This window comes from Buteo buteo, chromosome 10 (genome assembly GCF_964188355.1).
Source record: "Buteo buteo chromosome 10, bButBut1.hap1.1, whole genome shotgun sequence".
NCBI lineage: Eukaryota > Metazoa > Chordata > Aves > Accipitriformes > Accipitridae > Buteo > Buteo buteo.
Window position 1 is genome coordinate 677,757 of NC_134180.1, and position 23,357 is coordinate 701,113.

The window sequence follows — 23,357 nt, forward strand, 5'->3', positions numbered from 1 at the left end:
ATTTAAGACAATTGTAACCCTGTAAAGTTGAAGAAATATTAAAAAAAAAAAAAAAAAGTTGTGTTGTCTGGGGTTTCTGTCCTTGGGGGTGTCCAGGGGGTGCCCGTCCAGGGTCCACAGGGCTATGGGATACCCATAGAGCTGTGGGGTGTCCGTGGTTCTATATGGTCCCCACAGGGTGCCCATAGGGTTATGGTGTCCCTACAGAGTGCCTATAGGACTACAGGGTGCCATGGGGTCCCTGTGGGGTGCTTTTAGGGCTGTGGGGTGTCCGTGGGGTCCCTACAGAGTGCCTGTAGGACTACAGGGTGCCATGGGGTCCCTGTGGGATCTCCACAGGGAGCTTTTAGGGCTGTGGGGTGTCTGTGGGGTCCCTACAGAGTGCCTGTAGGACTACAGGGTGCCATGGGGTCCCTATGGGATCTCCACAGGGAGATTTTAGGGCTGCGGGGTGTCTGTGGGGTCCCTCCAGAGTGCCTATAGGACTATAAGGTGCCGCGAAGTCCCTGTGGGGTCCCCCCAGGGTGCCCACGGGGCTGTGGGGTGTCCATGGGCTCCCCACGGGGTGCCCTTAGGGCCGTGCAGTACCTACGAAGACACGGGGCGCCTACAGGACGCTCTCGGGGTGCTCAGGGGGTTATGGGGTGCCCGTAGGGCGCTCACAGAGCTGTGGGGTGCCCACGGGGCGCCCACAACGCCGCGGGGCGCCCGCGGTCCCGGTGCCGCGGTCCCCCATCCCAGGGCGGGCCGGGGCGGACCCTGCTGAGCTTCCTGCCGCGTGCCGGCGCCGCAGCACCCCCCCGCCCCGCGCGGCCGCCGCTCTTGATTGGTCCGCCGCCACGCCGTCGGGAGGAGGGAGGGCGGCGCTCTAGGCGGCGGCCGCCCTCTCTCTGGCCCTGGCGGACCGCGAAGATGGCGGCGCCCATGGAGGTGGCGCTGGTGTCGGACGCCGCCGGGCCGCTCTGCAACTGCTCCGTCTGGGAGCTGCACTCGGGCTCTGCCCTGCCCGGCTACCGCGGCGGCAACAGCGGGCCCCGCGGGCTGGCGCTGCTGGGCGGCGAGCACCTGCTGGGGGCCCAGCTCGGCAAGAGCTACATCAACGTCTGGGAGCTCCAGAGGAAGGTACCGGCGCGGCGGGCGGGACCGGGAGGCCCCGGCTCGAGGGGCGCTCCCGGGCCCCGCGGAGGGATCCCCCGTCCCTGTGGGGATGCGCCAGGGGCCCCCCCTCCCTGGAGACCTCCCGTCTCTGTAGCGAGGGCCCCTCTCTCTGTAGAGACCCCCAGTCTCTATGGTTGGACCCCCCCCCACCATGGCCCCTCTCTCCGTAGAGACCCCCGGTCTCTCTGTGTTCAGACGGCCAGCTTTCCCCCCCCCCCCCCGCCTTCATAACGACCCCCGTCACTACAGGCAGATGCCCGACATCCCTGTAGCCGCAGAGACCCCCCAGGGACGCCCCTGAGCCCCCCCGTCTCTTGCCAGCAGCCCCCTCCCTGCCTTGGCCTCCCACACGTGGTGATGGATCCCATAAGGCCCGGCTCCCTCCCTGGGGGTCTCGGCCGATCGGGAACCACCAGGAAAGATGTTTTCTGCAGGAGGAATCTGCTGTTGGGCTCCTCTCCGGACTGGTGTCTCCACAGCCATGCCCCTCGCACCTCCCCTTCCCAAGGCTGGAAAGGAGCCTCACAGCTCTCAGGGCTGCCCAGGAACCCCACCATCCCCATTGAGGGGGAGCCCGGGGGGATGCGGGCACCCCGAGGGCTGGGCCCCCTTTGCCTGAAGCCTCCCACCACCTCAGTCTGTTCTCTATTCCTTCCAGCCTAAAGGCAGCTGGACAAACATCACCTGTCCCTAGGTGGCCGTAGCCCATCCTCGTCCTGCTAGCTGCATCCCACTTGTACTTAAACTAGGGCAGGACGGTGGCAAATACAGCCGTAATCTCTCCGTTCCCTGTTGTTCCCCTCTGCAGAAAGCAGCAGCAGCAGCCCGTCAGTTTCAGCACATGCAGCCCCTTCGCTGCCACAGCTCAGGGTCTGTTTTTTCCAGTTCCCCTGAGCTGCGAGGAGCTGCTCTCAGACCCACTGCTTGCTCTCCCAGGCTGTGAGCTCGCATCATCTTTATTTTTTATCAATGTTATTTTGCTGTAATCTTCTGAGCCTGTTCTCTGCTGAATCTCCAGGGTTCACCAGTTTTGGAGCATAACTGCATCCAGATCCCTTGCGTTTCAGTACCCCTCCTCCTGCGTGTTGCTGGAGCTTGGAAGAGGGTGGAGGGGAATTTAGCTTTTCCCTGTGGGGCTAAACATGAAGCAACTGCAACAAAACCAGCAAAATGCAGAGCAATGCGATGCGATTTGCACAGATGGACTGTGCTCCTCCATCATCTTCCTCTTTGGCATTGAATCTCCAAAGCACAGCAGTGTTGTTGTGGGTTGAGGGCATGGCTCAAACACAGGCAGCCACAGTACATCGGACACTGCCTGAGCTGCCTCTTCTGCCACAGGCTGATCTCAACTGAACCAGTGTCTTGTTTCTCTCTCCCTCCCATGCTCCAGCCCGTAGTCAACAGCCACTCTGTTCTTTCTGCCCCCAGGACCAGCTCCAGCAGAAGATCATATGCCCTGGGCCAGTGACCTGCCTGACGGCTTCTCCCAACGGGCTCTACATCTTGGCTGGGGTTGCTGAGAGCATCTACCTGTGGGAGGTAAGGGGGCTGCAAGCTGGCACGGGGAATGGGGATGTAGAGATTCGCGTCCTGTACAGTTAGCAAGTGGCCCCATCCCATCAGGTGTCAGTAAATCCACATTATCTGGGCTCCACAGTATCTGGGCTCCACAGTGGGGCGAAGGCTGTGCTGGGTCATGTATGTTACAGCTGTCCTGGTGCGGTCTGAGCTCCCCGTTGCCCTGAGGGGCTGGGGCCGGCTGCTCGGCGGCTTCCACGGGCCTGGAGACTGTGGGGCAGCTCATCAAAGCAGGGGTGAAGAAATTGTGGTGGGAGGTGCTGAGTGAGGCTTAGGTCTGTTCTTTCCTTCTCTTTCCAAGCTGCTACAGATGCCTTAGGGGTCAGGCATTGCTCCCTCGAAGCAGAAACACAGGACCTAGTTTTCCTTTAGCACTTCTTCCATGTTTTAGCCTAGTATTTGCGTGTGACTTGTGATCTGGGTGTCTGCAGACACTGCTGTGCTCTGGTCATCATTCTTCTGTTTTTAATTAGTGGTGTATTTACATGGGGATTACACTGCATTCTAAGCACTCCACCAAGCAAATAAAAGAACAAGCTTGTTGTGAACCCCAGGATTAAACACTGAGATGTCTAAACTGGAAAGCTCTCCATCCTGGGGGATGTTTCTGAGCCTTGTTATGTGGGCGGCTCTATCTTAATTCATCAGATTTTTCTTTTAAAAATGTGACTGTGGCAACTTTGGAAAAAAAGCCCTCACAAGGAATGCTGGGCTGAGACTGCAGTGAGTGGGAGTTACTCACTCGTGATGCTCTGAGCTGGTCCCTGCTCTGCTTCGTCTGCAGAATGTGGCCCTTTCTGTCTGTCCCCAGCTAGCCTTGCCTTGCAAATGCTTCCGAGCATCTGCCTGGAGTGGGTGACAGCACTCTCCTTCTGGCAGAGGGAACAGACATGTTAGAGAGGCTGCGTGGAAACCATCATAGAGCTGGAAATGGGCCCAAGAGACCTAGTTTTGTGCCTTCTCTGTGAAACCGCTTGTTCTCCATTGAACTGCAGTTTGGTTTTATTTTTAGGTGTAATTCAGGCAATGAGAGGGAGTTGATTCTGTTCTTTTATGCAGGACTCCCTTGCTGCCTCCTTAGTTCCCTCCCCATCTGCAGTGTTGCCTTTTAACAAGAAAAGCTCCGGGTTTAGGGAACTCCTTGTCCACCCTAAAGCCTCTGCTGGCCCGAGACCATGCAGCTGTGCTGAAGTACAGCAACCCCTGGGGTGGCATGCAGCCTTCTGTGGCTTTTGTGGCACCCGCAGCCATTCCATTAGGTGTTGTGGGAGGTTGGAAGAAGCCATCAAACTCATATTAACAGTAAACAGGAAATCTTTACTTCACGTTTGTGTCTTGACCAGAGAAACGGCACTGGCTTCACTAGGTTCCAGAGTTAACATGGGCACAACCTCTTCAAACTGTCTTCTGCTGTATTTACCTTTTTGTAAATACACAGCAACACCCACCTGGTGATGGAGCTGCAGGTGCTGCTGCACCCACAACCACTGAGGGCAGAGTGCTATCTTATTCCAGGGCATCTCAGTGCTTCTTTCTTAATATTCTCCTGCCCTTTGCCTTGCTCTAGGTCTCCAACGGGAACCTCCTAGCCATCCTGAATCGACACTACCAGGACCTCACATGCCTTTGCTTTACTGACGACAGCAGCCACTTTCTCTCCGGGGCAAAGGACTGTCTGGCCCTGGTGTGGAACCTTTACAGGTAATGGTGGCCCGTGGGGAGGTCTTGACCCATTTGTATGGGGAACAGGGAGCATCTGGGTGAGGAATATTAGAATAAGAGATCAGCCACCACTTCCCAGAGGCGGAATCAACTCTAACTAAGCTCGTGTGTCTAAGCTGTTTGTAAAGCCTGCTGGTGATGACGAGTCTGTGCCCTCCTTAGGCGGCTGTTCCGCTGCTGTCACCCTCGCTGCCGGAGAGGTTTTTCCTAGTGTCTCCTCTGGGTTTCCCAAGCTGTGGCATATGGCTCTGACTTCTTTTCCCTGCTTGACACGGAGTGGATTGTGCCCTTTCCCTGCTAATGGCAGTGGAGTTCTCTGTCCCCTGTGGGATGGGGAGCTCAGTAGCAGCCCTTGTCCTCGATATCACAGATGCTGTGGCTGTTGATGGCTTCTGTGTCCTGCTTGGTCTTTGCAGCCAGGAGAACCATCCTGGAGGAAGAAGAGCCTTGGCCAGCTGTCCTCAGAGCTGCTTTGCTCTGGCATCCTCAGCATTGCTCTGGCTGACCTGCTGTGCCAACTCGTCTCTCTGTTCTCCCCTACAGCGTGCTGCAGGCAGAGCCCTCCCAGATCCCTGACCCTCGCCATGTGTGGTCCCGACACAGCCTCCCTATCACGGACTTGTGCTGTGGCTTTGGAGGGCCCTTGGCCCGAGCTGCCACAGCCTCCCTTGACCAGACAGCGAAGGTAAGGCTTGGGTCTGTCCTGCTAAACGAGAGTCCCAGAGGTGCGCTGGCCCCACAGCGTTAAAGCAGAGTTTCTGCTGGGCTGCAGCAAAGCTGTCCATGAGGGTTGCAGTAGCTGAATTTCTTGGCTGTCTCTGTGATGAGTCAGAGCTGCCAGACCTAATGGGCTTTGCCTCTCCAAACACCAGCAGTTTCTCTGCACCTGCCCTCAGGCTGGACCTCTGCACGGTTTGCAGTCCCTCTTCTCCTGGGGAATGTTGGGGTCAGCTCCTCTGATTCCCCTTGCTGATGTCCTTTAGTCTCAAAGGACAGGGAGCAGAGCAGGCTGGAAGCTGCAGCCTGCTCCTCCTGCCCTGCGTGGAGGGGTCTGCCCTGGGGGCAGGACAGGCACTGGAGGGGGTTGAGGGCTGTTTTGGAGCTGCCTGGGAAACTTGTCTCATGGTCACAAAGAGGCTGATCCTGGGTTCTGCCGTGGTTATGCCTTGGACTCGGTTTCCCCAACCGTAGCAAGGAGCCCAGCTTGCTGCTGGGCAGGTGCTGATAAGCAGCAGTGTGTTCTTCCAATCCTTCCAATTTAGGCCCCTAATTCTCCTTGTGGTGGGTTGACCCTGGTTGGACGCCAGGTGCCCACCAGAGCTGCTCTATCACTCCCCCCCTCAGCTGGACAGGGGAGAGAAAATATAAGGAAGGACTCATGAGTTGAGATAAGGACAGGGAGAGATCACTCACTAATTAGCATCACGGGCAAAACAGACTTGACTTGGGGAAATTTAACTTAGTTTATTATCAATCGACCAGAGTAGGGTAATGAGAAATAAAACCGAATCTTAAAGCACCTTCCCCCACCCCTCCCTTCTTCCTGGGCACAGATTCACTCCTGGTTTTCTACACCTCCTCCCCACCAGCGGCGCAGGGGGACGGGGAATAGGGGTTGGGGTTAGTTCATCAAATGTCTCTGCCACTCCTTCCTCCTCAGGGGCAGGATTCCGCACTCTTCCCCTGCTCCGGCATGGGGTCCCTCCCATGGGAGACAGTTCTCCACAAACTGCTCCATCGTGGGTCCATTCCACGGGGTGCAGTCCTTCAGGAGCACACTGCCCCAGCATGGGTCCCCCATGGAGTCACAAGTCCTGCCGGAAAACCTGCTCCAGCGTGGGCTCCTCTCTCCATGGGTCCTGCCAGGAGCCTGCTCCAGTGCAGGCTTCCCTCAGGGTCACAGCCTCCTTTGGGCATCCACCTGCTTTGGCATGGGGTCCTCCCTGGGCTACAGGTGGATATCTGCTCCTCTGTGGACCTCCATGGGCTGCAGGGGGATAGCCTGCCTCACCATGGTCTTCCTCATGGGCTGCAGGGGAATCTCTGCTCCAGTGCCTCAAGCACCTCCTCCCCCTCCTTCTTCACTGACCTTGGTGTCTGCAGGGTTGTTTCTCTCACGTATTCTCACTCCTCTCTCTGGCTGCAGTTTCTGTGCTGCAGCAACATTTTTTCCCTTCTTAAATATGTTATCTCAGAGGCGATACCACTGTCGCTGATGGGCTCAGCCTTGACCAGCAGCGGGTCCATCTTGGAGCCTGCTGGCATTGTCTCTGTTGGACATAGGGGAAGCTTCTAGCAGCTTCTCACAGAAGCCACCCCTGTAGCACACCCCCCCGCCCCCAACCTTGCCATGCAAACCCAATACACTCCTGTACCCTCTCACTCCAGCTCTGGGAAATCTCATCTGGGGAGCTCCTGCTTTCTGTCCTCTTCGATGTGGGGATCATGGCTGTGACTCTTGACCTCTCCGAGTATCACATGTTCTGCGGCGGCATGGATGGATCCATCTTCCAGGTTGACCTCTGTGCTTGGGTGAGTGTGTGGGGCTGCAGATCTGCTCGATGTTGCCCTTGATGTAGCACCCTGAGCCACTGTCACCTCCCTGCGTATGTGACTGGTGTGACCTGCCAGGGCATGGGAGGGCCTGGGTTCCCCTGTATCTCCTCTGCCCCCTCCAGACACAGTGATGAACCTGCTGGCTTCAGTCTTCCTGAATTTAAACCACTCTCTCCCTTCCTTCCTTCATTTCTGCAGCCGGTCCAGAGAGACCGGACCTTCCAGACAGAGCGGGAGAACGGGAAGGTCTTCAAAGGGCACAGGTAAGGGACCAGACATACCTGGCAAACACTTCATTGGCCCTGTCTGCCCACCTCACCACTTTCTGGCACTCCTTGGGTCATCCTGAGTTTAAACATCTTCTTCCTCATTCCAGGAACCAGGTGACATGTCTGTCAGTCTCCACGGATGGTAGCCTGCTGCTTTCCGGCTCACACGACGAAACTGTCCGGCTGTGGGACATCCAAAGCAAGCAGTGCCTGAAGACGATGAATCACAAAGGTAGGCATGCCCTTATCTCTGGGATCCTTTCCTCCTCAACTGCCAAAGGCCGCTGCTGTCTCACTTCTGCTGCTCTGACGCCACCCTGGGCACTTCAGGCATTTCTCTGCTACTTGCTTCACACCTCCAGGAAGGGTAGAGGCATTAGAGGGATGCCTCAGCTGTCTGGAGTAATGTTTTGACCTTGCCGATGTCTGTTAACAACCCCCCTGTGCACTGTCAGGGAGTGAGTCATAGATTTCACCTTGTCACTGAGGACATCCAGGATCTTCTTCCTTGTTTTCCAAAGGGAGCAGTTGCCCCACACACACCCTGACGCCTGGGGAGGCTGTGAGAGGGGGAGGATGTGTCTGGAGAAGAGGCTGTCTCTGTGACCCCAGCAACGAGCACCTGTGAGCTCATTAGGCCTGAAGTGAATCCGATATAAGCAGTCGTCTGGGATTTCAGTCTAATGGCTCTGATAAACCATGCAAACAAATCTTTACAGGCTCAGATTGGCAATTAGGTGCCTCAGAGCAGTGGACGATTTAGCCCTCCTGTTGCATTTGAGCTGTTGCTAACAGTGGATTTCTTATATGATTGTGGTGGTCTCCAGACTCTTAACACCACTCTTGCTGGTGGGGCTGGCAGCGCTACACTCCAGGCACTACCTAAACCCTCCCAGAAGGTGACAGTGGTGAAACTGAGACCCTGTTCCTCTGTGATGCTGCCTCTGGACAAAGGTGGGCAAGCTGCTGCCTCGGGGCAGTTGCTGAAAGCCAGGCTGCCTGCAGACCTTTTCCTTCTTTCCTTTTGCTGCCAAGGACCGTTTCTAATGGGGACCTACTGCAGCGCCCATCCAGCCTTGCTCCACTAGCATTAGAAGTGTGAAAGCAGACAAAATTGGAGCTGTGTGAGTCATCAGAGGAGGGGGGGCAAGTTTTCACTGTGAGCCAGGCATTAAAACCCTCCTTGAGGCTGTAGGGGAGTGCAGATGGACACAAGCTCTTCCCATGTGGGGTAGGACCAGGCTGACCATGCTGCTGGGTGCTGGGGCCATGAGGTGCGGGTGCTTTCTGCAGCCTCTGCTGGCTTGCTGTTTCTTGTGGGCAGGTATTTGGCTTCCCTGGCAGTCCTGGCACCAGTACCACCCTGCTGCTGCTGTGTGCTTCATCTGAGCCCAGAAGCGAGGTGGGAGCTGTATTGTGAATCAGGAGCTGCCATCCAGGGGAGCCCACCACCAGAGACCTGTGCTGTAGGTGGAGGGTCCCCACACAGAGCGCAGGCTCCCCGCAGCCTCCCTGCATAGGGAGCTCTGTGGCTCTTCTGTCCCAGCACTGCCTCTCTTGGGCAGCCCTGCCACCCTGTCTTAGTGAGGCAACGAGTTCCCTGCAGTGCTGCTTTCCAGCATGTCCCCATCTCCCCTTGGCCTTTCCCGCTGCCTCTCCGAGCAGTGACATGAGCCTCCCAGCAAGGTCTGTTCCCTGCTGCTGCCCTGCTCACCCCTCCAGCGCGTTCCCTGAGCCTTTCCCTTTCCAAGGCAGAGATGACACGGGCTTTTCTGCCACAGCTGACATGACAGTAACCTCCGGCCTGGTGTGCTTGGGAGAGTGAGGTCCCTCTGCTCATAGGGCAGAGTGAGTAGCTGGGGGCAAGGCAGAAACCACTGCCCTCCCCACATGATGATGCTGCAAATAGATTGGAGGGGTTGGAGCATGGCTCAGGGCTCAAGAGGAGCCTGGCTGTGCAGGCAGGACAGATGCAGGGGGCTTTTCCAGCAAGGTTTGCTTGTCCTTGACAGGGGCGGGCAGTGGGGGCAGAGTATGGGCAGGCAGATGGACTTTGAGAAATTGGGCTGCTGCTCTTGGGTAATGAGCTGTGACTGGGCTGGGCAAGGCAGGGCTGCTCCTGGTCAACCAGCATGGCTGGCACTGCTCCAAGGGGAAGCAGGACACCTCTGGGATGAGCCTGTGAGCCAACGCTCCCTGATTCTCTTGCCAACATTGCCCCCAAATCCCTCCGGGCCTCAGTTCCCATCCTGTCACACAAGCTCCATCTTTCTCTCTGCAAACACTGTGTGGCACAGAGCATGCCCGAGGGCTCATCTGCGCAAGGCCACCCTGGGGATGCTCCAGCTGATCCGTCCTGCCAGCAGCTGCCGGTGTTGGAAGGCAGATTATTTATTCTCCCCCAGTTGAGTCCAGTCCCTCTGCCCACACTGGCAGGGTGTCACCCACTGCCTGGTGCCCAAGCTGTCATGACAAGGTGGGCTTGGATGGGACTTGCATCGGCACTGGGGCCTGAGAGCAGCTGGGGGAGTCTGCGCCTGGACGGTGACCAGATTTGGCGATCTGTGCGCTAGTGCATGAGATTTTCTTCTCTCCGCCTTTCTTGTCCCTTCCTTTCAAATTGCCAGTGAACCAACAGCAATAATCTCACTAATGGATACTTTCATAAGCAGCAGCAAATGTCTTTAAGGAGGAAGAGTAAAACAAATGGTTTGTTACAGCAAAGTGTTGGCAAAGAGCAGCTTCGGGGCCAGCCTGGGACTGCTGGCAGAGCAGCTTATGGGCCGAGTATTCGGCAGAGTCTTTTGTTTGCCAGTGGGATCCAGCCTTGGATCCTGGGAGGGTCAGGCTTTGGAGCAGGCTCTGGTCAAGCTGGAGGGGGAGATGATGGCGAGGGGAGCCCTCATCCTCATCAGAGGTGCTTTTGTCCGTCTCTTCTGCAGAGACCGAAAGCCTCAGGCGGCTCTGATCCCTCCCCGGGGCTCTCTCCCTTATCCTGCACCTTTCCCCACTGCCTTTGGTGGGGACTCTGGGCGGGCACTGCGGCAGCCTGCCTCCGCTCAGGTGCATCTGGATCCCTTTAACCTTTCCCTTCGTGCTGTCAAGTTCGGCCAGGGGAAGATGTATGGTTGGGGATTTATTAGCAGTGACCGAGCTGCTCTGCTTGCATACAAGCCCGCTGACTGCTGGAGGTGTGCTGCAGGCAGTGCGGGGGGCTTTGGGGGGCTGGGGGGTCGCTGTGTCTGATGGGGAAAGGTTTGGGGTGTGGGGGGCAGCGGTGGGAGTTTGCCAGCGAGCATGAGTTCAGAAGGGGGAGCAAAGGGGGCTGCTGACAGAAAGCAGCAGCCTGTGTGGGTAAATGCAGTAATTAAAGCGTTCATTAGCTCTGCCAAACGAGAGTGTGTGATAGATCATTGCAGGAGACAGCTGCGAGAGCGGCAGCTGCTGATGGATGGCTGGCTCTGCGGAGGATGGCCAGGCCGCCCCGCTCCTCCCCGTGCTGCCTGCCGGGCCCGGTGTGCAGAGCCGCGTCCCCATTCCCCACTGCCAAGGATGGGGAGAGGGGCTCTGCCTCTTCCCAGGTGCCGGGGAGGAAGGCAGGAGTCCTGGCAGCTGCCTGCACTGCAGGTCGTACTGTCTGTTCTTGGGGCTGCCAGCGGCACCAGGCAAGAGGCAAACCCACCAGAGGGGAAAGTCCGACCCGTCCCCTCCTCTTGTCCCATCCCAGGTCCGGTTACAAACGCCTTCATAGTGCTGGCCCCAGCCAACATGTTCAACCCGGACGGGAAACCCAGCGTGCCTCTCCCCAAATTCAGCAAACACCTCCATGGCACCGAAAGCAACGACGAACAGGGGAGCGAGGGAGTGACGCTGCGCCTCGGGCTCCACCAGCAGGTACGGGGATGAGCACGCTGCTGGGGAGGGGGAGACGGAGGTCGGGTCGGGGGGTTTGTGCTGGAGGATGCAAAATTGCTCCTCCAGCCAGAGCAGCATTGGTGGCCAGTCCACGCTGATCCACTGCTGATGGGCAGCATCTCCATGGCCTGTTCAGATCTTCCCCCTTGCTGCTAAATTTCCCCAAGTGTCGTTTTTTTAAAGCAGTGGGATTGCCCAATTAACTGGCTTGCGGTGGGAGCCTTGCAGGCAGGCCAGGCAGGGAGCAGGCAGGCTCTTCCCTTGCTCTCAGCTGTGTCTGGGGAAGAGGAACCCCTGGACCGAGGTCTCCAAATGGAGGAGGGTCCTGGCTGGGGTGCAGGGTGGTGTCCCTTTGAAATCACCCCAGTGTCAGCCATGGCGGGTGGGGGGGTCTGGAGATCGTTGGAGCTCTGCAGCTCTGCCCTGCCCAGTCAGGAGCCCCCCACGCAGCGTCTTTGCCTCTTTCTGCCAGAGGCTGTTCCCCCTCCACCAACGCCCTTCTCCAGCCTGGTGAAACCTGTTCCTCCTCCCTCGCACTGCCCTCACTGTCCTGGCTGGTGCAGTCATTTGTCCTCCCAGCCTTGTGCCACGGCATGGACTGGCTCTGCCGTCCCACCACTGCTGTCCCTCAGTCCCGGCGCGGCTGTCCCCAGGCAGGGGGGGTATCCTGCACCATCAACGATCACAGGCTCGCCGTGTGCCGTGCCGGTTCGTCCCCTGGTCTCTCTGCTGGCAGTCCCAGAGCTCCTCTCCTCTGTCAGCATCTGTCCCCAGGCGAGTGACAGTCCTGCCACGGCTGATGGATGAGCTCCATGTCGGGGAGGTGGCAGCTGGTCCAAGAGGTGCTGTTTGCCCGCTGCTCGGCAGAGGGGACGGCACGCCGGCGATGCAGGGCCAGCTCAGGTGCTGCTCTGCAGATGTCAGTCCCGCAGTCAGTCAGGCTCCTCCGCTCGCAGCACGGTGCTGGGGAGAGCAGCCTGCGGTGCGGCGAGCCCAGTGCTTCCCCCTGCCCGGGCAAAGCACTCTGTCCCTGCTGGGAGAGGAGCTTGGCAGACCCCTGCACAAGGCACTCTCTTGAGGGGACTGTTCTGGGACCCCCATCCCTGCCCAGACCTGTGCACAGGCCTTCCATTTTGGAAAGGGGCCGCAGCTCCAGCCAGGCTCTGCTGATGCCGCAGAGTTGGCCGTACCCCACTGGAGTCTCTGCTCAGTTTCTGCTTTGTCTTGTGGGGCCGGGGAGGGTTTCTTCGCCTTCTCCAGTGGGGAACCCTGCCCAGGGGCGTTGGGAGAGGGCCCAGGTCTTCTGTATCGATCACTCCTGTCTGGTCCCTGCAGGAGTCTGGGGAGAGCTACCTGGAGAAGGCTGAGAAGATGTACTCCCAGATGTACTCGACAAGGGAAAAGGTGAGAGCTACTCCGAGACGAGGGAATCGTGTCCTTCTGGTATGGAGCCCTTGGGAGGGTTCTCTGTTCAGCTGAACCGGTTCTTAGGGCCCTGTGCAAGTTGGGGAGGAATGAGCCCTGGAATTTGCTGATGGTGGAGGCAGGAGGGGCTGCGGTTTGAGTAGGAGATGGAGGAGGGAGAGGACAAAAGGGTTGGGGATTTGCTGCTGTTGAGGGGAGCACCAGCCTCCACTCGCCAGAAGTGAGACTCGGGTGCCTGATGCTTTTCTGTTGCATTTTTCTGTCACAGAACCTGGTAGGAGACCAGGAGCATCTGACGATCCAGGTGAGCGAGCTGGAAGAGGAGGTGAGCACCCTCCGGAAAATCAACAAGAACCTCTTTGACTTCTCTGCTCGCATCATCACCAAACCAGCCAAATGAAGAGGCACCCCCTGCCCTCACACCCCTCTGCCTCTCCCTGCCCAGCTCCTGGGGAAGAACCAGCCCGCCCTCGGGCACCTGCACACGCAGACGTGCAAGCACGCCTGGCTCGCGTCCTCGCCAGCACCTGTCACGCGGCGCACGCCGGAGCATTTGCCTGCTCGGTCTGGCGTCCGATGACACGGGACTGAGACAAGCGCGGGGGCTGCAGGGCTGCTGCGTGCGGGACAACACAGGGACCGTTTTCACCCCGATTTGCTGCTCGGTGCCGGCAGGGGCAGACTCGGAGCGGCCGGCTGCGGGAGGAGCGTCGCCGGCTCCGAGAGGGGGGTTCAGGACGCAGCTCCTGCTCTTTCCCCTTCTCTTCCCCTGGCCCTCTTTTGTTTCTTTTCGTTACTTGACCCTGCAGTGCAGACAGAAAAGTGTTTTTTCTCTTAATACCGGTTTGAGATTGGATTTTGGAGACCCCTTCTGCTCATCCCGCCCTGGGAAATGCTGCTCGCTATTGCCGGACCCCTCACAGCCGGGATCCTGCTGTGGGCTTGTTCTGCTCTCGTGACAGCGGGGCCTGAGCAGCTCCTGCTCCTGGGGGGTGCCCAGGGGCAGCGTAGGTGCTGTGGGGGACAGATGGGGGGGGTCCCTGGGGTACCAAGCCTGAAGATGGGACTCCCGCACTGCCCCATCCATCCTCCTGGTCTGGCGGGCAGGGGGCTGTGGGGGGTGTCCCTGAGCTCAGAGTGCGGGTGGTGGTTTCGGGGTGCAGGGCTGACTCCTTCGGGGAGAGGCGGGGGGGCCAGCAAGGTGCTATTTCCAGTCTCGTAAGTTGACAATTTATATATATTTGGATCCAGCTACTTTGTTTTCACGGTGTTCTGGGGAATCGGCCTTTTGTATTGTCACGAGCATGGCAGCGGGGGTTGTGGGTTTTGTTTAGGTTTATTTTTTACATAAAAGATTTGTTTTTTATAGTGAAAGATGCCTGAGGTTTTTCTTTAACGCCCTGCTGCTGGCCACAGATCTCGATAACCCACCACCGCTTCCCCAGCAGCGCTGTCAGCAGGGAGGCGATTCCTTGTCCGAGGGAAGCCGTGCTGCTGCTCGGTCGTCTTTGCCCCGTGGGTCCCTCCCCCTCCCCACGAGGTTTTGCCTCCTGGCCCATGGGGATGGAGGGGGGTGCCCTGGATCTTGGGGACCATGGCCATCCCCATGTGCACCCACCAGACCGGCCTGCTTAATACACCAGAAGTAAGCACAGTTGATTTAAAGTGCACTTTAATAACAGAAGCATCGGTGCAGACCACGCTCCTGCCAGCGTGCTCAGATAATGCTTTTAGCTTAATAAGTGGCGATTCTCTTGTCTTTTGCTCCCCACCTCCCTCCTGACAGTTTGGATCAACATTAATCGGCTGCATCAGGGAGCGTCAGCCCGAGCCAGGCAGGAGCTGCTCTGGGGGCTGCCGGTGGCGGGGGCTGCAGTGGGAGCGTGTCCCTGCTGCAGGGAGCCCCGAGGCCCCCCCCAGGAGGGCAGCAGCCTGTGCCCTGCCAAGCCCAGACTGGAGCCTTCCCTCCCAGTTGTCCCACGCTCTCTCCCAGTTCCCCCAGTTGGGATTCGGGTTGGGGTGCTGTGCTTGGGCAGAGCTGGAGGGAGGATGGGGCTTCCCTGTGAGCCCCCTCCTGCGCTGCACCCAGGGAGAGGCTGGGGCTTGCGTGGTCTATTTCATGCCAAGAGCCTGTTGGACCCCCCCCTCCCCGGCTCCTGCCTGCGGCAGTGGGTGCTGCTCCACTTTTATCCCTGGGGAAAGGAGCTGCTGGGGAGCCCCGTGGTTGGGACCCTGCTTCGGGGGGGACCAGTGCCCCTGGACAAGGGGCCACCAGCGCTGCCCGTGCCCTGGCAGGATTTGCTCTGACAGCCTACCCCCTCAGGGCCCATCTCCGCAAGGGGAATTCATTAGCTGTGACTCATTAAATTTGTCTGGTGATCGATTATTTTTTGCCAGCTGGTATTTGGCTCCATGGCTTGCTTGCTTTTTCTTATTAATTTAGTAGAGGCTCTCTGTCTCCCTGGCAGCTGATGTTTGTGGTCCTGGGAGTGAGGAGCCCCTGGGCTGGGCTGGGCCCCCGTTTCCTTGGTGTGGATGAGGAGGGCGACCCTGCTTTCCCTCCCCACAGAGGAAGGCTGCAAAGCTGCTGCGTGTCGGCCGTTCGCCCCTTCCCCACGCAGCGGGACGCGCCCTGCAGCCCCAGGACCCCTCGAATTATTCGGGGCTGCGTCTCTGATTGCGGAGGGATGGAGGGGTCTGGTGGTGGCCTTTACCGGGGGCGGGGGGGGGTGTTTATGGCTCCGAGCCCGGCTCTGCAGCCGCCCTGAGGGGCTTTATCCCAGCCCGGGCGGTGGCGGGGAGCGCTGGCACTGCCGTCCGTGAGCGCCCGGCCGGAGGAGGAGGAGGAGGAGGAAGGTCCCGGTGGTCCAACGGCAGCCGGGACCCCCCGGGGAAGCGCGGGGGGTTCCTGTGCCGGGGCACCCCGCGGTCGCAGCGTCTCGCACGGCAGCACCGGGCGGGCGGGGAGGGGGGTGTGGGGTGCGGGTGGGCTGCGGGCGGCCCTGCCGCTGCGGGGGCCGTTCCCGGCGGGGCCCACCGCGCACCGGGGCCGGGCGGGGGCCGCCCCGGACCCTCCCGCTCGGTTCCGTGGACGGGCGCTGCCCGCGGGGCCCCCGCCGGTTCTCCGCCCGCACGGGCGGACCGCGGAGCCGGGCGGGGTCCGCGCCCCGCCCGCCGGGAGCCGCCCCCCTCCTCCCTTTTCTCCCCCCCCCCCCCCGCCCGCCCCCGGCCCGCCCCGGCGGGGCTCAGAGCGGCGGGGCCGGCGGCGGGGCCGGGGATGGCGGGGCTGCGGGCGTTCTGGCTGCTGCTGGCGGCGGCGGCGGGGCTGGGGGGCGCGGGGGGGCACCCGCAGCCCTGCCGCGTCCTGGCCCGCACCGGCCCCGCCGTGCGCCTCGGGGCGCTGCTGCCGCCCCCCGCCCCCGGCCGCGCCCGGCTCCGCGCCGCGCTGCTGAGAGCCGCCGGTACCGGCCCCGGTCCCGGTCCGGGTCCCGGCCCCGGGGGGGCGAGGCTGCCCTACAACCTCAGCCTGGAGGTGGTGGCGGGGGCCCCGGCGGCGCGGGACCCGGGGTCGCTGGCGCGGTGGCTCTGCGGGGCGCTGGTGGTGCGCGGCGTGGCCGCCGTCCTGGCTCTGCCCCGCTCCCGGCGGGAGCTGCTCCAGCTCGACTTCCTCGCCGCCGCCCTCCAGATCCCCTTCGTCAGCCTCCTGGACAGCCGCGGGCCGCTGCCCTTCCGAGCGCAGGTAGGACCCGCACACCCCCGCTCCCCCCCCCCCGCCGCCGGGACGCTCGGATGCGGCTGCGGGGACCGGGGCCGCCGGGCGGCAGCGCTCCGTCCCTGCTCCCCTTCCCTGCTTGCCCGCCCGGCCCCGGCCCTTCTCCGTCCTTGCTGCCGTCCCGGCTCCATCCCTGCTCCCGTCCCGACCCTCCTCCCGGCTCTGTTCCGGGGACCCTCTCCGCCTCCGTCCCGACTCCTATCCCGATCCCCATCCCGGCTCTATTCCAGCCCCTCGTCCTCGCTGCATCCCGGCTCTGTCCTGGCTCCATCCCGGCTCCCACCTCGGCCCCATCCCACCCCCATTCCCATCTCCATCCCGGCTCTATCCTGACCCCCAACCTGGGTCTATCCCAGCCTCGTCCCGGGCCCCATCCTGACCGCATCCTAGCTCTCTCCTAGCCCCCATCGTAGCTCTATCCCAGCCTCCATACCAGCTCTATCCTGGCTCCATCCCAGCCCCATCCCAGCTCTATCCTGGCTCCATTCCAGCTCCATCCCAGCCCCCATCTCATCTCTCTCCTGGCCCCCTGCCTGGCTCTATCCCAGCTCCCGCTCCAAAGGCGACTTCCCCGGCTCCTCTGCCAGCCCCGCGCCCCCTCCAGCCCCAGTCCTGACCCTGGGCTGGCCCCAGAAGGGCTCCAGGGATGTGCCTGGTGCTGATGCTGGATCCCCACAGTCCCCTCTGCCGCCTGGTTCAGCCCTGCTGTCCCAGCAGCAACATCCATACGTGCTGGTGCCACTTTTTGCAGCCCAATCTTTGCCAAGCTGAGACCTGTCCCAGCCCTGTGTCCTTGGGCTGAATTTGTCCCTCTCCCTTCCCTCAGCCAGTCCCTTCTGGGGACAGACCACCTCCACACAGGGCCGTATCGCGTTTGGGCCCCTCCACCCTGAACCCGGGCTGCGTCTGGGCAGAGGTGACTCCTCTCCTGGCACGCGTCAGGACCGTGGTCACCCCTGTCCCCCAGCGATGTCCAGGCAGGCAGCGAACACCCGCAGGCTGCGCTCCCCTCCATGCGTGCTTGTCTGCTGCCTGGCAAGCGGTGTGTCCTTGGAGTGCACCGGTGGCGGGGAGCTGGGGCAATGCCTGGCTGGGAGCGTGAGACCCTTGTGCGTGTGGGCAGGGGGATGCAGAAGCCGCTGCTTGGGTGGCGATGAACCCTCGTGCCCATCCAGCCGGGTGTCCCATGGGGGTCTCCTCCCTGGGCTCTCCCCTCTGGTCCCTGGGCATCCCTCTGGCTCATGGGTGGGTGCGTGGCCAGCGCTGGGTGGGGGGAACCATCTCCTTCAGCCACGATGGAGCTGGGAACGGGCAGGGAGCAGGCAGGGAGCGCCGGGTGGCTCCAGGGCGGGATGGACTGCATCTGTCTGGTGCTGCCTCTGGGCTATTCCCATGGGCAGGAGCAGGGCGGGGGGACAGCCACAACCACTATGTGTTGGCAGAGCCCCTTCCACTTCCACATGGACCGACAGAGCTCGCTGGAGACGCTGGTGGATGTGCTGGTGAGCGTCCTGCAGGCCAACGACTGGAAGGAGACCAACCTCATGCTTTGCCACCCCTGGGATGTCTCCAGCTTCCTCGGCCTCTGGGCCCGCCGTTCCCAACTCTTCCTCCGCACTGTCCTGGACCTCGGCTACCTGGACGAGCCTGGGGCCACCCGCTACCTCCGGCAGCATGAGGAGCGCTTCAGGGCCCTCTCCAGCCCCGTGCTGGTGCTCGGCTGCGACCTGCGACGCGCTCAGCTCATCTTCCAGGCAGCTGAAGAACTGGGCTTGCTGCCGCAGGAGTTTCACTGGATGCTGGGCTCTCCGCTCAGCGCTGGTGAGCTGCAGACTGAGGGGCTGCCCCTGGGGCTGCTGGCCTACGGGGAGGTCAACCAGCCACCGCTGGAGCTCTTCATCCAAGATGCAGTGGAGCTGGTGTCCCGGGCCATCACCAGTGCCGCCCATGTCCGCCCCGACCTGGCTCTCCTGCAGACGATGGTGAACTGCAACGACAGACGCCGGGTGGGCAGCGAGTCCTCAGGGCTCTTCCTTTCCCGGTAAGGGAGGTGCCGTGGGTGCCCCTTTCCCTCGCCCCAGCTCCATCGTATTGGGGTGCCGGGGTGGGTCTGTGCCCCAGCCCCAGGATGGGGTGACGGTAGAGCGGGGAGAACCCGGGGCTCAGAGCCTGGTGTGGTCCCTGGTGTGTGCAGCCGCTGCCGTGGGGCTCAGCTCCCCCCCCGGTCCCTGATGTCCTCCCTGGGACGCGATTTGTGCCAGCTGCACGGGGGGGACGTGTCATTTCAGATCTGCCCAAGCGCGGTTGCTCTATAAATATTAATAACGCTTGGCCCTGCCAACACAGCGAGCTGCAGGGCAGCGGGGCTGATCCTGCTGCTCCTCCCTGCCCTTGTCTGTGCCCGAGTCGGTCATGTCCTGCTCCAGGCCACAAGCCCCATCCCTCAGTCTCTCGCTCTTCCTGGCTGTGGCCCTGGAGCCGGTGATACCGGAGCTGACACCCTCCTCCCCACCAGGTTCCTGGCCAACACGTCCTTCCATGGCCGGACGGGGCCCGTGCGCGTGGAGAACGCGACGCTGGTGCGCTTGGAGCAGCAGTACCGCGTCTGGAGCCTGCGGCGGGACTCACGGGGGGAGCCCACCTGGGTGACGGTGGGCACCTGGCAGCACGGCAAACTGGACCTGGAGGAGGGCGCGTGGCAGAGCCACCGCCAGCGCAAGAGCCCCGGCGAGGGGGCCGGGGGGGCTCGTGTGAGGCTGCGGGTGGTGACGCTGGTGGAGCACCCCTTCGTCTTCACCAGGGAGGCGGACGAGGACGGGAGCTGCCCAGCCGGGCAGCTCTGCCTGGACCCCGGCACCAATGACTCGGTGGTGTTGGACTCCCTCTTCGAGGAGCTTGGCGCCGACAACGGCTCGGTGCCACGGGCGTACAAGAAGTGCTGCTACGGGTACTGCATCGACCTGCTAGAGAAGCTGGCAGAGGACGTGCCCTTCGACTTTGAGCTCTACATTGTGGGTGACGGGAAATATGGGGCCTGGAAGAATGGGCGCTGGACGGGGCTGGTGGGGGACCTGCTCAGCGGCACAGCCCACATGGCCGTTACCTCCTTCAGCATCAACTCGGCGCGGAGCAAAGTCATTGACTTCACCAGCCCCTTCTTCTCTACCAGCCTGGGCATCCTGGTGAGGACCAAGGACACGGCGTCGCCTATCGGGGCCTTCATGTGGCCCTTGCACTGGACCATGTGGGTGGGCATCTTCGTGGCCCTGCACATGACGGCACTCTTCCTCACCCTGTACGAGTGGAAGAGCCCCTACGGCATGACCCCCCACGGCCGCAACCGCATGAAGATCTTCTCCTACTCCTCAGCCCTCAACCTCTGCTATGCCATCCTCTTTGGGCGCACTGTGTCCAGCAAGACACCCAAGTGCTGCACTGGTCGCTTCCTCATGAACCTCTGGGCCATCTTCTGCCTCCTGGTGCTCTCCAGCTACACGGCCAACCTTGCGGCCGTCATGGTGGGGGACAAGACCTTCGAGGAGCTCTCGGGCATCCACGACCCAAAGGTGGGAGACTGTCTGGGCTGCTTCAGATGGGGTGAGACAGGGCTGAGGTCCGGGGAAGGGGTGGGCTGGTGTCTGTGCTTCTTGCTGCATCTTCCCTGCTGGGATGAGCATGAAAGGTCTCTCCAGCCCCAGTCCTGCAGCACAGCCTCTCCTGAGGCTGTGTGGGGGGGTCTTCTCAGGTCCCAGGAAGGTGAGGGGGTGTGTGGGGGGATGTGTGTTCATGCTGAGGCTGCCCTTGGGGGGGCTCTTTGCCAGACACCCCGCAAGAGCTGCTGGATCTCCACGGGATGCCCAGACACCCCCCCACCTGGGACTGCGTGTGCTCAGGACTTGGGGCCGTGTCCCCAGGGAGCCGGGGGCTGCTCCCGCCTGGGTTGGGGGTACTGACACGCTGGTCCCTCCTTCCAGCTGCATCACCCCTCGCAGGGCTTCCGCTTCGGCACCGTGTGGGAGAGCAGCGCCGAGGAATACATCAAGAAGAGCTTCCCGGAGATGCACGAGTACATGCGGCGATACAACGTCCCCACCACCCCTGCCGGCGTCACCATGCTCAAGTGAGGGGTGGGAAGGGCATGGGGGGGTTACTGCCCCCCTTTTACCCCTCCCAGGGCAGGTTTTGCACCATCCCTGCAGCCTGTGCACCCCCACCCTGCGCATACACAACCCCCCCAACCCCAGGGAGGGATGTCAGGTTGGAGGGACCCTGGGGAAGGGGGGAGCAGCCCCCTCCCTGAGGGCCCCCCCTGTGTTGGTGCAGGACGGAGCCCCCCAAGCTCAACGCCTTCATCATGGACAAGTCGCTGCTGGACTACGAGGTCTCCATCGACTCTGACTGCAAACTGCTCACCGTGGGCAAGCCCTTCGCTATTGAAGGTTTGAGGGGGGGGTCTGCAGCAGGGAGGGGAGGCTCTGTGTGTGTGTGTGTGTGCGTGTGTGTGCACATGTGCCTTGTACACATGTGTGTCTGGCTGCAGCTTGGATGGGGCCATGCAGGGCAGGGAGGGTGCCCGCTCCAGGGTGGGTGCTGGGGGCTTTAACCCCCCCCCACACCCCAGCACTGCTGCTCTCTCCCCCCACCCCCCCACCATGGCCAGGCTACGGCATCGGCCTCCCCCAGAACTCGCCGCTGACCTCCAACATCTCCGAGTTCATCAGCCGCTACAAGTCGGCCGGATTCATCGACCTCCTGCATGACAAGTGGTACAAGATGGTGCCCTGCGGCAAGCGCGTCTTTGCTGTCACGGAGGTGCGGGCGGCCGGGTTCTCGGCTCGGGGGGGGCAGGCTCTGGGGGTCTGACACCCCCCCCCCAGCCCAGCCAACACCACCACCCCCTTTCCCCACAGACCCTGCAGATGGGCATCTACCATTTCTCAGGACTCTTCGTGCTGCTCTGCATCGGGCTCAGCGGCTCCCTGCTCACCTCGCTGGGCGAGCATGTCTTCTACCGCCTCGTCCTGCCCCGCATCAAGCGCAAGAAGAAATTCAACTACTGGCTGCACACGAGTCAGGTGGGGCTGGTGGGAACGGGCTCACCCAGCGCCCAAAAGACCCCCCACCCTGTGCCGCTGCTCCCTCTTCCCTTGAACAACCTCTGCCCTCCTCCGGCCCTGGACCATCACCCCCCAGTTGACCCCCAGACCATCGCCCGTCCATCTCACACTTCGGGTGTGCCCCACAGAAAATCCACCGGGCTCTGAACATGGGCACGGAGGAGCGGAAAAGCCAGCAGCTGAGCTTGGAGCAGAGGTACGGGCTGCGCGCCTGCCCCGCTCTGCTCCTGCTCCCCCTGGGCACCCGCTGTCCTGGGGGGGCCACAGCAGGACCTCCAGCTCCCAGCTCAATTCTTCTCCCCCTTCCCAAAAAGGTGCAACCGGCAGGCACCGGCGGCAGGACAGCACTGGAGCACCCTGCGGAAGGAGGCACGACGGGTGCGCTTCCAGGTGGACAAAGCCCCCTCCAAGGGTGAGGGGTCCCTGCAGCACCCCAGGAATGGGCAGGCACTGCAGCCCCCGGACAGGGCAGCCAGCGAGAGCGAGCTCCGGGAGCTGGAGGAGAAGATCCAGGAGATGCGGGACCAGCTGCGCGCAGCCCTGGTGAGGAAGAGCGAGCTGGTGGCCGTGCTGGGCACGGTGAAGAGCAGCCGGGCATTGCCCGCTCCGCCGGCCACAGAGGAGCCCCGGGAGGAGAGGTGACGTGGGGTGGGGGGCCGGGGCAGTGCTCAGCCCACTCCATGGGCAGGGAGGAGGCAGGCAGTCCCCCCCAAGAAACACCCCAGGTCAGGCTGCTCTGCAGTGAGCCGGGCAGGGCAGACCACCACCCACTCCCTTGGTCGGAGCAGGAGCAAAGAGATGAGGGATGGAAGGAAAAAAGCCCTTGGGGTGACAGGATTGGGGGGGGGGGGGGAATGTCCTGGGGCTGCCTCCGTCCCCCAGCTCTGGGCCATTCGTCTCTTCCTCACCTCCCTCCTGCTGGCCTAGCGACAGGGGTTTGAACAGCAGCCAGCAGCCTTCTGTGAGGGGGGGTTAGTTTTGGGGAAGGCACTGGGTTGAGATGAGATGAGAGGCCCCTGCAGAGCCAGGACACAGTGCAGCACTTCTGCTGGAAGACACTTCAGCAACGCTGTGTTTTCAAACCATGTAAATAAGGATGATGTAGAAAAATAAAGTCTGCTTTTTCTCTTCCAGCTGCATCCTAAATGCAGCAAGGCTTGGGGCGAGGGTAACCCTTCCCTTTCCTCTTCCACAGGCACTCACCGGCCTGGCCCAGCTCAGCCCCACCGCAGGACAGCAGCGATTAGGAGGAGGAGGAAGGTGAGTAGCCCGCATCCCACAGGGCACTGATGTGGCAGCAGGACAGGCCGAGACCCCAACCTCCCCTCCGTGAGAGCCAGCTCCAGGGCGGCAAAGCCAGGCTGATCTCCAGAGCCACCTCAAACCAGAAATGGAGTCTTCCTCGGGCAGATGGTGAGAGATGGATGGCACTGGCCAACGGGAGAAATTAACTCACAGTCCAACTGTGGGTGACTACAGGCAGCCGTAAAAGGACTAAGGCGAGAGCACAGCAAAAGATCTTCCCTCCCCGCAGCCTTTCCACTCGCACAAAGAGGCTGCCAAACACCAGTGAGCACAGCCGTGACTGGGACTTGTGCTCAGCCCCCCCTGCTCTGCCACCACCCCTCTGAGCCGTAACGGGGCAAGGGGGGCCCTCCCCAAGGGCAGCAGCAGCCTCTGAAATATGGAGTGTTCGGCTTGCTGCGCCCGCACCCACGCCACAGAACCCTCACACCTCGACTTGCAGCAGGAACCCAGCACAACTGCTAGCAGGACACCCCAGGAGCTGTTAGATATAATATTTATTATTATATACAAACACATTTTGTACATTAATTAAAT

General features: G+C 61.4%; 2 protein-coding genes across 2 annotated transcripts; both read left to right on the forward strand.

Moving 5' to 3' along the window:
• Positions 1 to 888: 888 nt before the first annotated feature.
• WDR18 (WD repeat domain 18) lies at positions 889 to 13,464 on the forward strand. The gene is made up of 10 exons (XM_075037441.1): positions 889 to 1,122; positions 2,590 to 2,700; positions 4,307 to 4,440; positions 5,005 to 5,146; positions 6,850 to 6,993; positions 7,216 to 7,280; positions 7,394 to 7,518; positions 11,014 to 11,180; positions 12,537 to 12,605; positions 12,895 to 13,464. The coding sequence occupies exons 1-10, from the start codon at positions 913 to 915 to the stop codon at positions 13,024 to 13,026; spliced, it is 1,299 nt and encodes a 432-aa protein (XP_074893542.1). The 5' UTR covers positions 889 to 912; the 3' UTR covers positions 13,027 to 13,464.
• Positions 13,465 to 15,903: 2,439 nt separating this feature from the next.
• Positions 15,904 to 23,293, forward strand: GRIN3B (glutamate ionotropic receptor NMDA type subunit 3B). The gene is made up of 10 exons (XM_075037442.1): positions 15,904 to 16,365; positions 17,841 to 18,439; positions 18,914 to 19,964; positions 20,373 to 20,518; positions 20,722 to 20,837; positions 21,059 to 21,210; positions 21,309 to 21,473; positions 21,644 to 21,711; positions 21,830 to 22,153; positions 22,711 to 23,293. Exons 1-10 carry the CDS (start codon positions 15,904 to 15,906, stop codon positions 22,760 to 22,762), a joined length of 3,135 nt encoding a protein of 1,044 aa, XP_074893543.1. The 3' UTR covers positions 22,763 to 23,293.
• The last annotated feature ends 64 nt before the right edge of the window (positions 23,294 to 23,357 follow it).